Source organism: Microchirus variegatus (assembly GCF_963457635.1).
Source record: "Microchirus variegatus genome assembly, chromosome: 10".
NCBI lineage: Eukaryota > Metazoa > Chordata > Actinopteri > Pleuronectiformes > Soleidae > Microchirus > Microchirus variegatus.
Genome location: NC_139811.1, coordinates 14,922,198 through 14,939,041, shown reverse-complemented (window position 1 = coordinate 14,939,041; position 16,844 = coordinate 14,922,198). Strand labels below are relative to the sequence as shown.

The window sequence follows — 16,844 nt, the reverse complement described above, 5'->3', positions numbered from 1 at the left end:
TACCTGTTGATGGTTCCCAGTCCAGTCTGCTACATACAGTAAAGGAGGCAGTGGGAAACAACAACAGGCCACGCTTTCCTTCTTCTTGTTGCCTCTCCTGCCTTTTTCACACGAGCACAAAAACACGTATATACATGCAAAGGGAGATGACATGCGGGCTCTGGGCAGTAAGGAGGCGTATCATATGGAGTGGCAGCTGAGGACGTGAGGCTAATCTGACAGGTGCAAACTGGGAGAGTGACAGCATGAGAAGAGGAGGAGGGGTCACTGCCTGAAACAGGACGACTGGGGAGATTAATGGTTCTCTCACTCTGTCAGCAGAGACATCCAGAGTATATTAACAATACTGTGCTTTGTCAATACTGTGCTTTGTTCTTGTGAGTGATGAGATTGTGCACAGGAAAGGGAATTACTTTATTCCACATAGTTAATCATACAAATTGATTTGAAGGGGGGAAACACCTAAATTCTCTAAATTTCTCATCAGGATAATCGTGTATCTGAGAGAATGTACCACTTGTATTCGTTGTGTAGAGAGTAAAATGGTACAAAATTCTCATACAAAGCTTGACTTCTTGTTGAGACAAACAGCAACAAACCGAGCAGAAAAAAAGCTGCTGGATTTCCTCTTTTGTTGTCTGTTGTGTCGCCCCATTTACCAAGTAAAGGTACTGTTCTCAGTCGAAATGCAAGCCTGACACAGGGCTGGTCTTGTATAAAGTACAAGTATCTTACCAGACAATTACTTTGGTAGTTTACTTTGTTCATATAATATAAGTAAAAGTCTTAAAAGTATATGACATTTACTGTACTTAAGTATCAAAAGTAATCTTCTGATATAAAATGTACTTAAGTTTTAGATGTAAAAGTATGAAAAAAGTGAGGATTGAGCCATGATAGCTGGCTCAAGCCTTACATTGGTAGGGCGAGTTGTCTTCCAACTGGAAGGTTGTGGGTTCAATTCCTGGCTCTGTTAGTCTATATATGTCCTTGAGCGAGACACTTAACCCCGCGTTGCAGCGTGTGAATGGTTATGAAAGATGTGTGAATGGTAAAACTATAGTGTAAAGCAGCTCATCAAGACCAGAAAAGCTTGATATAAACACAGACCATTACCAACTCTTCTTCTTCTGATTTTATTTGGTAGTAACGAGTATCAAATATTGTTAGATGTAGTGGAGTAAAAAGTAAATGTTGCTTGAAATACAAATAAAGTAAAGTACAGTACAGATATGTAATTTTGACAGTAACAAAGTATTACTACTTGTGATGTAAGACTGGTGCTGATCCTCTGATCTGACACAGAAATCATATTTTCCCAACAATTTCTTTCAAAACAAACTCACGCATAACTGCTATCAACAGATTGAGGCTGAGATCAAAGCAGCCAATGGTGGACTTCAGTATTTAGAGAGGGTGACAAGGTAACTGTGGATCAGTGTGATCATGAGTAGGGCTCAGTCGCTGACTAATATAGCTTTACAGATACAGGCAGGAGCTAACTTTAGCTCTGCCTGGTGTGAGTTGTTGTCCTTTCATGAGGAGAGTACATGCTCTGACAGTGTCATGTGTCTGCAGGAACATGAGTCACAGACACAGTCTGTCACGTTTCCTTTTGGTGTCTGAAGTGAATATGATTTGCTCTGTTCTTTCCTCTCCCTCATCCTTCCTTCATCGCATGCCTCCTCGGCGCTCAGCGGTTGCCTTGCCTTGTCAAGATCCCGCACAATAAACCTCCCAGTGACAGCAGGGTGGCTGACATACAGGCCCGCACGCTGCATCTGTTTCCAGAGACAAGCAGCAGAATGACAGCCTTTGACCTCACAGGATGTATTAACTATGACAGGATGCAGGTGCTCAAAATTAGCAGGAAGAGCTTATTTTAAATAGGGTATTTTTTGTGTGTGTGTGTGTGTTTTGTTTTAGTTATATATCCCTTATTTTAAAGGAAAACGGCTGCAACAGAGGCAGAGGATGTGAAGTGAGGTAGTCATGTTGAAGGGATGAACTTTAGGTCTCAATAAAATAATATTTATATTTCCTTTCCTCTTTATCACATGGTCTTCACGTGATTTCTTTTCTTTATTTCATGCTACAGCAGCGTGAATAGTGCTTTGGTTCACCCAGCTCTTCCCCACTCTTTTCCCTCTGTACAGTTAGGCTTAACTGTACAGAGGGAACTGTAACTAATTTTTTTTGTGAACAGCCATGACGACTTCAAGAGAATTGTATTTATCTGCGCTGTGAATTTAATGTTCTGACGAGGTCAGTAAGCTAATGAAGGTATGTTCAGTGCTATAGTCCTGACCTCATCTGTTCACAGGAGGGATTAAAACTCTCCAGCTGCTCAGGGTCCTGAACCTGCAGGGGCCATGACCTTTTCAAGTAGCATAGCCCCTTCAGAAAGAGGGTTGATATTAAAGGTCATCTGGATGTGACCCTGTCAGGTCAGTGTAAGATATGCTTGCAGGACTGTATCTGAAAGACTAATACAAAGACGCACGCACTCACACACAGGTCTACACACAGAGAGAGAAAGGAAGCGACACAGAGAGGATGGGGTTTTATCTGGGCTCTTCAAAGACCATCACATGGACCAGGCAGCACTTGTTTTCATTCACTGAGCCTTTCTGTCAGTTCCCCCGACCTCTCAATGGCACTGAACAGGATTTAACCCCCGGAAGGTCGAGGTGAGGTCAGTGGAATAAAGGCAATGCTGGGATTTACCTTCCAGCGCTATCAGGCAGTCCTAGCATCCGCATGCTAAGAGAAATGTCACATAACACAGATAAGAGAGTATTGATCTGATTTATCAGCGGGGATTAGTCCCACTTAAATAACTCTTGCCTGACTTTTTGTAACGCTTGTATAAAGTTGTTTTTGTAGGAAGTGTTTCAATAGCAAGTGGATCTGTCAATCATTCTAAATAATAATTATTTCCCACAATCTTTGGCTATAATTTGTCATTTCACCAAAATGGGAAGGACAATAGGGGAAAAACTCACATTTTCCAACAAGGCAGACCCCCGACAGTCCCACTCTGTTTAGATCTGTCCACTTAGTACTAGATACAAAGGTGTGAAGTTCATTTTAAAACTGCTCTGCATAACTTTTGATTACAAACAACGGCTTATTAAATTAAAACCGTTGTCAAACACAATGCTGACTATGCCTATCAGCACTGCACACAAGAAGTGATTTGTTTTATGTCAAGACAGACAGAGACAACAGCAACATTGTGCTAATGATAAAGCAAGACGGCTGCAAACAGGTTAGAGTATGACTGAAAACACACCATAAACACACAAACACTCCCTCAGTCAGGTCTGATAGTATTGCAGCACAGAGACCAAAGGCAGAACAATGACATTAGCAACAAAAATCAGTGCACTGCAGCTTTAAATTAGCTGATTTTATTTCAGTGTTTCAGTGAAAATGTCTTGTACACTTAGTTCAGGTGACAATACTTTGGTTTTCTTTTCTTATTTAGCAAATTCTAGCCTAGGATCTAGAATCAAATCACCACTGTGAAGTGAAATGCATGTGTAAGCTCACAGAGCTCCTTGAATGGCTTCAAACTTTAAACCTGAGTTACATTAAAATCTACAGTCTCTCTCTCACTCTCATCTCCTGCAGCCCACTTTTTCTCCCACTTTCCAGTCCCTCATTTTTCGAGGTCCTGTTTTATGTCCACTCTCCTGCACAATTACCCAACCGAGTGGAAGCAACTCTGTCTGGCATGTTGGCAGAGTTTGAGAGGTGGCTGGGGCAGCGTTGGGTGGCCACCCAGTCTCACTGAAGGGCCCCATGTTTGCAAGTCCCTAAAATGGGACGTGGATTTTTAGGAAGTGGAATTACAGTGTAAGATGTTATCTTACAGATAACAGAGTGCTCATAACACATGTCCAGCCAGACATAGACCCTCTGCTAACTGCCTGCACAGAGTCAGACACATCATTATTTCCCAAGTCTGTTGTTTTATGTGCCTCCCAGCCCCAATTCACCAACATGCAGCTGTATTTTTAGGTTTTAGGAAATTAAATGATCATTGATTAATTGGGGCAGTGGGTAGAGGTGCATTCATTGTAGTAAAATCCAATGATAGCAACACTTTGCAGCGCACTTGTCCAACAAGAGCGACGTTTGATTTGCACTGAGTACTTTGACTTTGAATGCTGTACTTCCTTCCGTCAGTAATGGCCTCGCTAATGTGACTCTGTGAGCCCTTTTCATTCATGACCAATACACTGCAGCTCCATCAATCTGCCGACACTATAACTGATTCCTCCTCTGTGTCAACGTCTCAAATCCCAGGTCTCTTGGTTGTGTCCCTGTTCTTCATCTGTGGACCGTTTTTCCATCTCTGCATCCCAGACATTTGTTTTCAAATCCTGTCAAACATCTCTCACTCAGCCACCTTTTTCCTGTCCTCTGCTTATTTTCCCCTCCGTCTTCAAATCCATTTCTTTCCATTGACTTTGAAGTTAGGCTTGATTCAGAGAGTAAAAGGAAAGCCATACAGCAGTTGTGTGAGATTTAAGTGAGACATTACATGGTCTCGGTATAGACAGAACTGAAGTTCATCTGAACCTGTTGTAGAGTGTGTTTGTATACGTAAGCTTGAGCATATAAATGGAGCTGGCAGGACCAGAGAGCGGGAACAGACTCAGGAAGGAAGGAGCTCTGCTCATATTAATCTCCACTGGACGGCCCAGTAAAGGAGCAGAGCCATTTTTGGGAGCGTGGAACCATCTCCTAGGTGAGCACCATGGCAACAGCCAGAGTGGGCCCCAGCTTTCAGCGCTGTCCTTTTCAAACGCCTGATCAAAAGTGGCAGGCCAGGTTTTTTTTTGTTTTGTGGCGTCTCTTACTCCCTCTCATGCCCATTCTTCCGCCCTCTCCTTTTTTTCTTCCTGTGTGACATGGTCCTGGCCTTGTTCACCGGGGAGGCTGTGAGAAGACTGCAGAGGGCAAGTGTCTGTGGGAAAATGTTGCCAGACAACACAGGGGTATGTGACAGGGAGGGCAAGTAAATATCTCCTGTGTGGGACAAATTAAAGATATACAACTAGTTGACATGGATGGTTTTCATTCATCAGCATGGCTGCTCATCAAATGAGCAACAAACAAAAACAAAATGCACTCAGGTCTTTATTACTTTTTATAACTTTAAGGCTTTATTGCTTACTCTTGGCCAACCACTTTAGTGAACACACAAATATGGTTTTGTTAGATTAGTTTTCTCTATACTTTTAAAATTTAATTACTCACAACTGTTTTTTTTTTAAATATAATAACAACGTTTAATTCTTTTTTCCATGCACAAAGGACTTGTTATCCTGAATTTCTTTTGATGAAGGCCCAAAAACAGTAATGATTTTGTCAGTGAGCCAGATCTCGAACTAAAGAGAAAAAATGTTAAAGAGAGTTAGGGGAGGTTTTTATTTGTCCATTTATCTTATAAAGATAATAGTAGCTGGTGTAAGGCTCTGTTACTCTGTAGAATCTGGATCATTAAATGTATTAACACTGTGCGAACATGAGTGTCCTTGGCAGAGATTTGAACCTCAGTAACTTTTTGCATTTTCCTGAAATACTATAATGCACTTCGTCTAAAAACAACAACATTACTCACATGTGGTGTTGGGGTTTTATTACATTCAGAGAGTAGTGATCACCAGGGTTGTTACAGGGAACATGTCACCCAGTACAGTAGTCACAAAAAACATCACTTAAAGGTTATTAGGTATTTCCACGTCACACTTATGCTGTGAATAATTCACTCAGTCTCATGCTGCTGTGTTTGTACCTGTGTTTTGACGCTCATGCAGTCACATTCTGTGTTTATGTTCACAGAGAGCCACCTTGTGGATAAATGAGGATGTCCATGGAAAGCAGTGGATGTTGTTACCATAGTACTAACAACTGAGCTTCGACTAAACCCCGCCCCCTTAGGCCCCAATTAAAATGGTGACGAACCTTAAAAGTGGGGCGTAATGTATATACAATGAGTGGATGTTGTCACAGCTGCTAAATTTTACCACTGTAGAATTATCTTATCTCATAAGGCTATAGCTTGGATTTTTAATGATATGATTATTCACTTGTTTGTGTTTGAGCAACGCTAAAGTTGGCTTCAGTGCAGTTTGTTAACTTTAGCAAGATAGCAGAGTAATCTTTGGCCCTATACAGACAGGTCCTGGATGAGCTGGACACATGCGGCCACATTCCTGAGCCGCATGAACGCAATCGGTCCTCAGGGCCACCCCCTTAAATGACCCTGATACTTGCTGTGATTTGCCTGGCTGCATTTGAGGGCGGGCTTAGCAACAGGTTAATTGGGAGATGGGTATTATCACAAGACAATAAAAGGAAACACTAATAAGAAGATTGCGATACAGGTGCACAGCTGCAATATCCTATATATGTAAACCAAAAAGCTGCTGACTGCCTCCCTCTTAGCGAGTGCCCATGAGAGACTGCAGCCAGCCACTGTAGCGTGACACTTTCTGGAAGATGTAACCTTTGTTGCACTTAGCCCCGGGCGGCTGGCTCACCACCCCAGTGAGAAAGACCACCTCCCTGTGCAAGGTGAGCAGGGGGCTTCCAGGGCTCATGGTACAGTCAGCATTAGTTTGAGGAACAGTGCAGCCCATTTTATTGGTCATCAGGTTAGGGTGAGTCTCCACACACTGAGTTAGTCGGTTGTACGACAGGTGGTTAAGCATGAGCGGGCCCTGGAGAGCAGATACTTCTTGTGTGGACTCTTTCCAGCCGGTGATCACGGCGGTGCTTTCTCCCGTCATCAAGACACGCTCTGCAAAGTCTTTTTCAGGCAGACAGGCGGCGATCACACTTTTCTTAAAGACGATGCGATCGCGGAGCTCAACCACAGCCAGGTCATTTTCAGGGCGACCCTCCACGTAGCGCGGGTGGACGTGGACTACTTTGACATGCAGTGTCTGCTCTCCCCCTTCACTGTCGGTTCTGCTCTTACCTGTGGAGGTGCAAGTATGGATGTCATCACTCAAATTCATGTGCACATACTACAGTGTACAGTAGATCTTTAAGGATTTATCAATTAGCTGATTCAGAAATAATTACTCTTGCCATTACTTCCCATTTAGATAGTTTGGCAGTGAAAATTCAGGTCAACATGTCGGTACCTGAGCTATGCAAGTTCACTTAAATTAAAAGGGAGAAAAGAAAAGTCAAAAATGTTCATACACTGTAAACTGATTCGATAGAGAATTAGACATAACAGCCTTTGTATTTATATAAAAAAAGATAACCTTGCATTTATATAAAACCATAATAACAGTAAATTGACTGATACATTTGTAAGGTATTGCATTATAACCTTTGGGACCTTGTTAAAAAAGTCTGCTGCATTTGTCCTTCATCTACACCCAGTTGAACACAATCCATTTTCTTTACTCTGTCAGTAAGCATTTAATGTTAAATTATAATTGTGGTTCCTTATTGTTGGACAGGTGTGATTCTGATTTTGTATGAGTTTTTTTTTTCTGCTTACCAACGGCTACTTGGAAGGTAGTGTGTTTGAAGCCACACTGAGCTGAGGTCAAAACCAGGTTCTCCTTCAGAATGACTCCGCTGCAGAAACCTGCTGACGCTGAAGTCTTTAGAAGAGCCTGCAATCAGCACAATGAAACTTTCTGTGAGAATAATTACCTTCAGGGCTGCCTGTAATGTTTAGTGTGTGTGTGTGTGTGTGTGTGTGTGTGCATGCGTGCGTGTGTGTTGCTACCTGCCAGGGACACTCTGAAGACAAACAGTTGAGTCCCTCATAGTCACTTTTTTTGTTGAGTTGTTGTCTGTCATCCCACTGACTCAGAGAGCTCACTTTACCACAGGGAAAACTGACTGAGAGAGAAATGCAAAACAGTTCACTTTTTGTTGTTGTTTTTGCTCATTTGATTATTTGTCCGTCTTCCATCCCTGGAGACCGACCTACCTGCAGGCTCACACTTGTTTCTGTCGCTGCTGAGCTCCCACCCACGGGCACAGGAGCACTGGTAGGACATGTAGCTTGGTTTACAGAACTGAGAGCAGCCCTTGTTCTTTTCCAGGGTGCACAGTGTCTGGTCTGCATCATGGAAGCAGAGAGGGAGGGGGGAGGTTGCAGAGATCACACACACCACAAAAGCAAATGTACAATTACAGTCACACACACACAACTTGCGAGCATCTCCACCTCACCATTTTCACAGTGGACCCCTGTGAAACCCGCCTTGCAAACACAGTCATATCCTCCCACGCTGTCCGAACAGAGCGCTCCATTCTTGCAGGGTTTCTCCGCACACTGGTCTCCGTCTAAGCACAGGCGGCAAGTCTGAGGATGGATCTAATGCAACACTAATAACTGCGTAGAGATGGAAAAATAATTTTTTAATCGAGCACTTACCAACGTAGACCGACCAGAAGATGTCCTGCAAGAGTAAACATGCGAGATAAGTGCACAGTTCAAGCTGCACAGTGGCTGTGAGGCCATAGACAAGCCGCTCACCGTACGGTATGAGTCGTCAAAGAACTTTCTGGCGTCATCATAGGAGCACACCCTCTCCATGCAAGCCTGCTCCAGGTTGGCATACTGGGAAGGGCCACTGCCATCGACGGCCCTCTTCTGACGTGAGATCACCGCGCTCGCCTGCTGCTTATCCAAAAACACTGAAGAAACAGTGAATGTGCAATTTCAGCCATTACGGAAGAAGTGTGGAGGAAATTGGTGTTATTTTCCCCACTGTGTTTGCACATTAAGGCGCAGCAAACAGCAATGAGTAGTCGTGATCCCTTAAAGGTGCATTATGTAATAAATCTAAAGCAACTGGCCTTAAAATCCTCCTAATATGTCACAGAGACTCAGGAATCATATTCATATAACAAACTGAACTCACCAACAACAACAGTACAGCCAAATATTCGCATAAAAAAATATATTTTGCAGACTTCAAATCATGTTTATGTTTTGAAATCATGTTTTGACATGTGGTGCCACCTACTGCCGTCTACCAATCATTGCAGTCAGTAGAGTCTCAGCTGCCGAGCAACCACGGGTTGCCAGTTACGTCTGAGCTACAATGGCGGAGAAAACGAAACCTCAAAGGCCTCAGTATTTTGAATTTGAGTGTAGTAACTGTTTTTGGCCACATTCTTACATATGGCGCCTTTAACAACATTTAGAACAATACATTTAAAAAAAGAACACACTGGCAAACTACTAATTCCTTCCACACTCTGATTTTTCATAGAGGATTTGCCACAGAATTTATAGCAGAGACAGGAAACACACATGACATCATTAAACTCAGTTTCCTTGAATAGATTTATCTATAGATTTAGAGTGCTGGAAAATGTATTGACTAATGTAAGTGCACTACTCAATAAAATGTATTACTTATATCTTCAACCAGCCAAATAACAAGCGGATAACTAAATCTGAGTTAACCCATTCATAACCCATAAATGTATAAGTTAATTAAAAGTGAAATTGACAGTGAAAATAATCATTAGCTGCCCCCCATGATGTGCGATAACACACGCAGGTTATCAAGACTATCTTAAAAATCATAACATTTAACCAAAATTGGCATTGTACGTAATCTGCAGTCTGCTGCATCTTTGCAACAGCTGTGACGTGTACTGCTGACATCTTGACCTCACTTGTTCATCTCTCTCTCTCTACATCACTAGTTTTTGCTCACCTGCGTGTGGGACCTGGGCAGCAGCCACTGTTCCCACCAGCAGACACAGCAGAGCGGCAGAAGCGCTGGAGGAGACCATGGTGACACTGAGGCGCGACGCAAATCCAAGTCAAGTGGTCGGTGGTACAGGGAATAGATGAGTACACCTAAAAATAATCATTTGAATAAGATGACGGCATTTACTAGCAACAGTTGTAAAGTTGATCAAATGAAACCACTGGTACAATTCTTCAATGCTAGCTTCTAAAAATGTAAATATTTCTGGTTTCTTTGCTCCACAAAACAAAGAAATCATTTAAACTGAATAATTTTGGTTCGTGGACAAAACAGGACATTTGAGAACATCATCATCATTTCCAGGTTTGACAAACACCGATCAACATTTTTCTACATTTTCTGACATTTTATGGCCCAAACAAGTACTCGATGAATCAAGCAGCTCCAGTTAGAATTATAACTCAACTAAAATTGTGACGCCCAAAACGTGCTTTTCTTGTTTGCATGAAAATAAATAAATAAATAAATAAATAAGGGCAGCTTTCAGCAGCAAATGTTTGTGTGAAAAACTAATTGAAACCATTAGTTCATGTGTCTGAACTAATGTGATGGGGATCATAAATAATGTTGCACATACAGAATTTGGAAATAGAGAGCTTTTCAAAACAAAGTATAATGTGTCAAAGTTACTGGAGATTGAGTCCAGAACCACAACATATACATAGAAGAAGAAGCAAAATGACATTTATGTGCTATTACATTGATATACTGTATATGGTGACGTGTTCTGTGTCCACATCATAAATAATAGGGCTGTGACTAGATGCTTTAGATTACAACACTGAATAATTATCAATTAAATTAAAAGGTAATAATATATATAAGCCAATGGTTTCATTATTATTATTATTATTATTATTATCATTATTATTATTATACCAGCATATAAATAATGCCTAAACAAGACAGTGATGCTGAAGATGACTGTTGCTGCATCATCATGGGGCCTGATACACGTTTGTTTGTTTGTTTGTTTATTTAATTGTTTACTTGCCTGATAGTAAACACACTATGTCTCTTCAACATAAATGCGGTATTAAATAAGGCGTTGGCCCAGCATTGTTTACCAAGCTAACGCTGTGAGTGACTCAGACAACGTTAGCTCAACAAAACAAAGATGGAGCCACTCACATTCTGAGCTAAATGGTACGCAGCTCTTTTTTTTCGTAACGGCGCGTTTGCAACGTGCGTAAACATGAGCGAAAACGTTGAAATGTAACAATAACAAACAATAACAGCAGACATGTTTGGTTCCTACCGATACAGTAGCTTCAGACCCGGCCTCCACCCTTCCCTTGTCCCGCTACAATCTCCTGTACTGATCGGGCCTGATGAAGACCCAAACTGTCGGATGATGAGCGATGCTGTTTACTGCTGCTGGGAGTTGTAGTTACAGAGGTGAGCCGCTAGAGGGCGCCATCATACAAAGGAGATAGCTCCTGTGCAGTTCACTGGCTCCAAGTGTGATTTAATACAAACAAATAAAAGAGACAAGATAAGATGATAGTTAGATAGAAGTGATTCTTTTTTTCATTTTTATTTTATCTCCCAAAAACATTATTTATTACTAAAATAGTAGTGGCATCGTATTCAGTCACATAAATGCAAACAGCATAAGCAATAACAAACATAACACACAGCAGAGACTATAAAGTCACCGACACAGGCATTTTATGCCCCGTTGGTCATCTGTACATAGTAAACCGTATATGGGAGGTTATAAACATTAGGTTTGTCATAATAACCAGCTTTACTGGTTTTTCTGTCGAATAGGTTTTGAGTTTAGCATATTCTTTTGAATTGATGAGTACAATGAATTCGGAAGTATCTGTGTGCAATAAAGTATGAGCAAGCCTATTATCATATCCCTTGGAATTGCTGTTATCTATTAGATTTCATACTTTTTAGTGCCAGAGCACGAATGCTAGGGGCCAAAACGGCTCTATTGTTATCCTTCAGATTATTATTATTGTTTATATTAGTATTCCTTGTCATTGCAGTCATGTTTGAGAGAGTTAACTTGCATAGAAACTCTTGAAACTTTATATTTTTGAGTTCAGGTCTGGCGAAAATGCAAAATTGGCATATTTCCCCTCATTGCACCAGGGCAATGGGAGGATGATAAGTTTCTTTAGGTATTCAATGTCACTGTGTTTTGGGTTGACATAGTAACAAACAGTGTATTTGTGTGAAGTAGTGACAAGGTCAGCACTGACATCACCATGTGCACCACCAGCGCTTTGCTGTTGTCTGAGCCATGGACGCTCACCCTCACTGAAAACATGGCCGCCAGCAAGTACGCGTTTACACCACCTAAAGAAAACTCACCCATTAAAATCTACACTTGCTCTATATATAGAATATTTGTCACTTTATGTCAGCGTTAGAAAATTACCTGCACCAAAGTCCATAGAGAAAATCAGTGATTTTACATCATGGCACATAACTGCTGTTGATCCATTTCCATCAATAAATGTTGGTGTTTTTTTGTTGTGACTTCAGTTTTTCATATTCCCTGTTTGGATGACACAAACTTACTAAATGAGGCAGCAGTAGACTTACCTGCTGGAAACTTTTACCCCCAAGCCTCTATGTAAGTAAAATACTTGAGCGCAAAAGTATTAGTGTGAAACTCTAGCCTCTTAATATTTATTGTGTATTTTCATGCAGAAATCCATGAGCCAACGTCTGGAAAAACTGTGCTCAGTGATACATAAAGACATAGAACAAATAATGCTATAGTGTTGGAGACTGATCACACAAAAGTGGGACGCCGTCGGCTGTGATCGATAACAGCAAGCCTAACTGCACACAAACACGCATCCAGACAACAGCAAACAACCAACAACCAGATTGGAGCTCTACATAAATCAACTAAAGCAGAGACAAGTGAAAACCAAAGTGATCAGGAGGATTAGATAGAAACTGTTGACAAAACCTGGAGCAGGGGAAGCTGTGGAGTTTTTGGCAATGTGTGGAATAATTAACATCTACAGTGAAAATGCAGTGTGTTTGGATCACACAGGGACAGTTATCAGCCACAGAGTCATTATTTACAGAAGTTGCATATTGAATACCAAAGTGGAAACATTCTGTTGATGGTAATGTCCTCAAACAAAATGATAAGAGGGTCTGGAAGTAGGTCATCAAAGAGGCAGCTTCCAAAGCTCCTCAGTGGCCTTATTCAATAGTATTGTTTGTGAGAACAATGTAATTTGCAGACAGGGCCTTGGGGCTTTCGACTCAGCTGCAGCCGTGTTAACTGTCTCCATTTCCCAAGTCTAATGATGAAGGTATTATGAGAACGTGCTCAGACCGGCTGGTCTCTGGTGCTGGACAGGGGGCAAGAGCTGGACTGCCCAGTCCAGGGAGACTAACTCAGGGGTGGGGAGGGTGGAAGGACAGCCTGCCCCGGCCTGCACAGCACCAGCTCAATGTGTAAATTACCAAGATTGTGGTAATATCCTTTTTGAAAGGCGTGGTCTTGAGGTGAAACCTCAGAGTTATTGCTGAGTACATACACATGTTCATACATGTTGACACTGGTAATACTGTATACACTCATCATACAACCACCATATTGGGCACACAGGTTACGGAGTGGTCAGTGTTGTAATGTAACAAAGTACAAATACTTTAAGGTTACTATAAGGTTCTTCAGCTTGTCCTCATAGGAAACCCCTTTTTATAAAGGTTCCACCTGGAACCCTTTTGGAGGGTTCCACCAAGAACCCTTTTAAAACCCTTTATTCAGGAAAGGGGTTTTAAAGGGTTCTCTGGATTTAAATGGTTCTTATGGAACCATTAGTGTTATCAAGACCCCTGGAAAACCCTTTCTTCAGGAAAGGGTTTTTCAGAAGCAAATGGTTCCAGGTAGAACCTCAGCCCTTGGTAGAAGAACCCTTTTGGGACCCTTATTTCTAAGAGTGTAGAAGAGCCAGGAATTGATCCCACACCCTTCCAGTTGAAAGACAACTTGCCCTACCACTGTGCCGCTATACCAAGACTTAAGTACATTTTAAATCGGAAAATTACTTTTGATACTTAAAGGTGCCATATGTAAGAATGTGGCCCAAAACGGTTACTACATTCAAATTCAAAATACAGAGGTCTTTTAGTTTTCTTTTTATGACGTAACTTTTCGGCAGCTGAGACTTTACTGACTGCAATGATTGGTAGACAGCGGTAGGTGGCACCACATGCCAAAAACACGATTTCAAAACATAAACATGATTTGCAGTCTGCACAATATTTTTTTAAATGAAAATATTTTGGCTGTACTGTTGTTGTTGGTGAGTTCAGTTTGTTATATGAATATTATTCCTGAGTCTCTGTGACATATTAGGAGGATTTTATGGCCGGTTGCTTTAGATTTATTACATAATGCACCTTTAAGTACAGTAAATGTCATATACTTTAAGTAACATACTTGTACTTTTACTCAAGCATCCCTTTAGGTACTTTATACCAGTGTCTTCTGCTGTTGCAGTGATTTGAATGGGTTTTAATTAGCACATTTTTGTGCGTAGGTGTGTTAGTGCGAGTATTTTAGTTCACGTTGTTTACGAGCAACAATTTTGCAACAATATGCATGAAAAAAGGAGCAGATATTCTGGAAATGATAAGAACACAAAAAAGTGTTAACAAAGTGACAGGTGAGGGTATATGTTGTATACGTTGTATGACTCTTGATAAAGATACCGCTGTGTTCAGCACATGCTGACTTGCCAGCAGTTGTGGAGCGCTCCTCCGATCCTTCATCCATGTTATGTTTTATTCAACATTCTGCTCTTGTATTCTCCTCCCCTCTTTCCCTGTCTCTCCCCCGTCTCTGTTGCTCCCTCTCTTCTCAATCCTCTCATTACTCTTTGAGCACGGGCTCATAATTGGAGGAGAGCTGGAAAGAGAGAGCAGAGCGGCGCTCACGTGTGACCTTGATGAACCATTCATCTTCTAATCCAGAGTCCAATTTGACAAGCTCGCAAAACAAACAGCTCAGCCATCAGAGGAGACATCCATAATTAATGCCACCTGATACTTGACAAGTTTCTGATGGATTTAACACGATGCTGAGACACAATACCAGGGACTCCCTGCACGATGGCTTCAATACTCTCCTTTCTGTGTAGTTACCTGTTACTTTTTTCTCTTTTTTTGCTATGACAGCTCCATATGTCCATCAGTCAACAACTTTGGTCTGGACAGGCTTTTCTCAACAATTATGGGATCAATCCCAATCACTCTGTTGACTGTTCAATTATACAATACATTACAGATTTAAATTTATCTGAAATCTGGAGAAAACTTAATCCAGATAAATTGAATCACTCTGGCGATTGTTTGTCATTTATCTGTCCTCTTAGACAATAAATGCCCCCAACTCTTTCTCGACCGTCTGGTGTGGCTGTTCAGAAAAGCTATTTCCCTTGAAAGCAAATATTATTAGAGCAAAAATCAGCCTTAAAGCTGCCAGTATGATTCCTTTTCCTCAGAAACACTTGGATAATTGAATCGCTTCAGGAGGCCCGTCCCTTGATACCTTTTGGGGGGTACGTCTTTCATTTCTTACGCAAACATCAAAAGTCACCTGCCAAGGGACTTGTTATGCAAGGAACAGAAAGATGTGTGCTCATATATCCTATGTGTTTCATTTTAATAAATGAATATTATAGTGCAGCACCCATTCAGTGCATTTCTTGTCCATACAATGTCAATGTTGCCACTGCGCACACTGGCATGTTCTTTTAGCAAAGAACATTTGAGTGTTTCACTACCATGGTTGCCACGGCAACCCACATGCAGATCTAAGGAAGGTTTGGGCGGTGTCTCCTTTAATTTCTCCACGAGAGACAGGTGAAACAGGACATGAAACGGACATGTTTAGCGATACATCTTACCGCATTTCTCACACAAACATCACCAAAGTCACCAAAGGGAAAAAACTGGCCGACCTGCAGGTTACATTTTGTCCAGGTGGACATAGTTTAAGTGTGACCACTTTTAATTTGACAGAACTACAAAATAAGCTATGACCAAGCATTACTGCTGTGTAACTGCTTTGACTCTTTCCACTTGTTGACACTGTCATAGTGTTCCTTCAGATAATCAGTAGTTCTCATTGTCTAACAGTGTGCACGAGGTAACTACAGTGTACTTTGTTATACTAGAAAGGATGTAATAATTCCGGTAAAATAATATTAACAACCAGAGCTCAAGATTTTTCCTTTTTGTTTTACATGGAATGAAGTATATTATTTATAACAACGTAAAATGTACGTAAACTTACAATTTTGTGAGAAAAATAAGTGCAATTAGATCTGTAACTGAAAAATATAGTAATATCACATTATGATCACGGGCCGGATTAAACCCTCTGGTGGGTCGATTCAGGCCCGCTGGCCATACTTTGACACCCCTGCTATAGACTGTATATAACAATGGACTATTAACAAGTGAAGCCCAGGAGGTAGGACAGAGGTAGCATTTAACCACCAGGGGGCAATGCCACTCAAACTCAGTCAGAATGGTGGTCTATGGGAAAATGAGCCCACTTCTCACTTGATTTATAACATCAGTCAACATTTTCCAAAAGAGTTTACTAACCTAACCCTAATCCTGCTGTAAAAACATGGAGGCAAAAGATGGCAACTTCCATAAAGCATAGACCCTAACATGCAGTGCAAATGAAAGTCTTACTCCAAGAAGGCTTGAAGTGAATATAGACTTGCACATACTGTTGACAGTATTATTTTTTGGCTGTAAATGTTTCACAGTGGCCCTTTAAAGAGCTCCAACACCAGCATAGATTAGTGTTGTCCTGCTTAACCATAAGTGTCAACAGGTCACTCGTCCAAATCAACTAACATAATGACGAAGTGTGGCATTTGAAGCAAAAAGGTCACAGCATGTGTTCACTTTCACACATTTGAGCAGGTCCACATGCGGCAGGTTCACTTCAGCGAGGACCTGCAGTGTGAGGTCCCCACATAAAGTGTGTCACGATGATGTAATGAATTAATAACACACACACACACACAGACACACTAATGATCTGCATAGACCTGT

The 16,844-nt window shown here is 41.3% G+C and overlaps 1 protein-coding gene across 1 annotated transcript; it reads right to left on the bottom strand.

Moving 5' to 3' along the window:
* Positions 1 to 5,636: 5,636 nt before the first annotated feature.
* proza (protein Z, vitamin K-dependent plasma glycoprotein a) lies at positions 5,637 to 11,116 on the bottom strand. Its single transcript, XM_083896366.1, has 9 exons — positions 11,038 to 11,116; positions 9,723 to 9,868; positions 8,528 to 8,688; positions 8,426 to 8,450; positions 8,221 to 8,334; positions 7,976 to 8,107; positions 7,769 to 7,884; positions 7,535 to 7,652; positions 5,637 to 6,997 (listed from the first exon to the last, which is right to left on the bottom strand). The coding sequence occupies exons 2-9, from the start codon at positions 9,799 to 9,801 to the stop codon at positions 6,459 to 6,461; spliced, it is 1,284 nt and encodes a 427-aa protein (XP_083752492.1). The 5' UTR covers positions 9,802 to 9,868; positions 11,038 to 11,116; the 3' UTR covers positions 5,637 to 6,458.
* Positions 11,117 to 16,844: the final 5,728 nt, after the last annotated feature.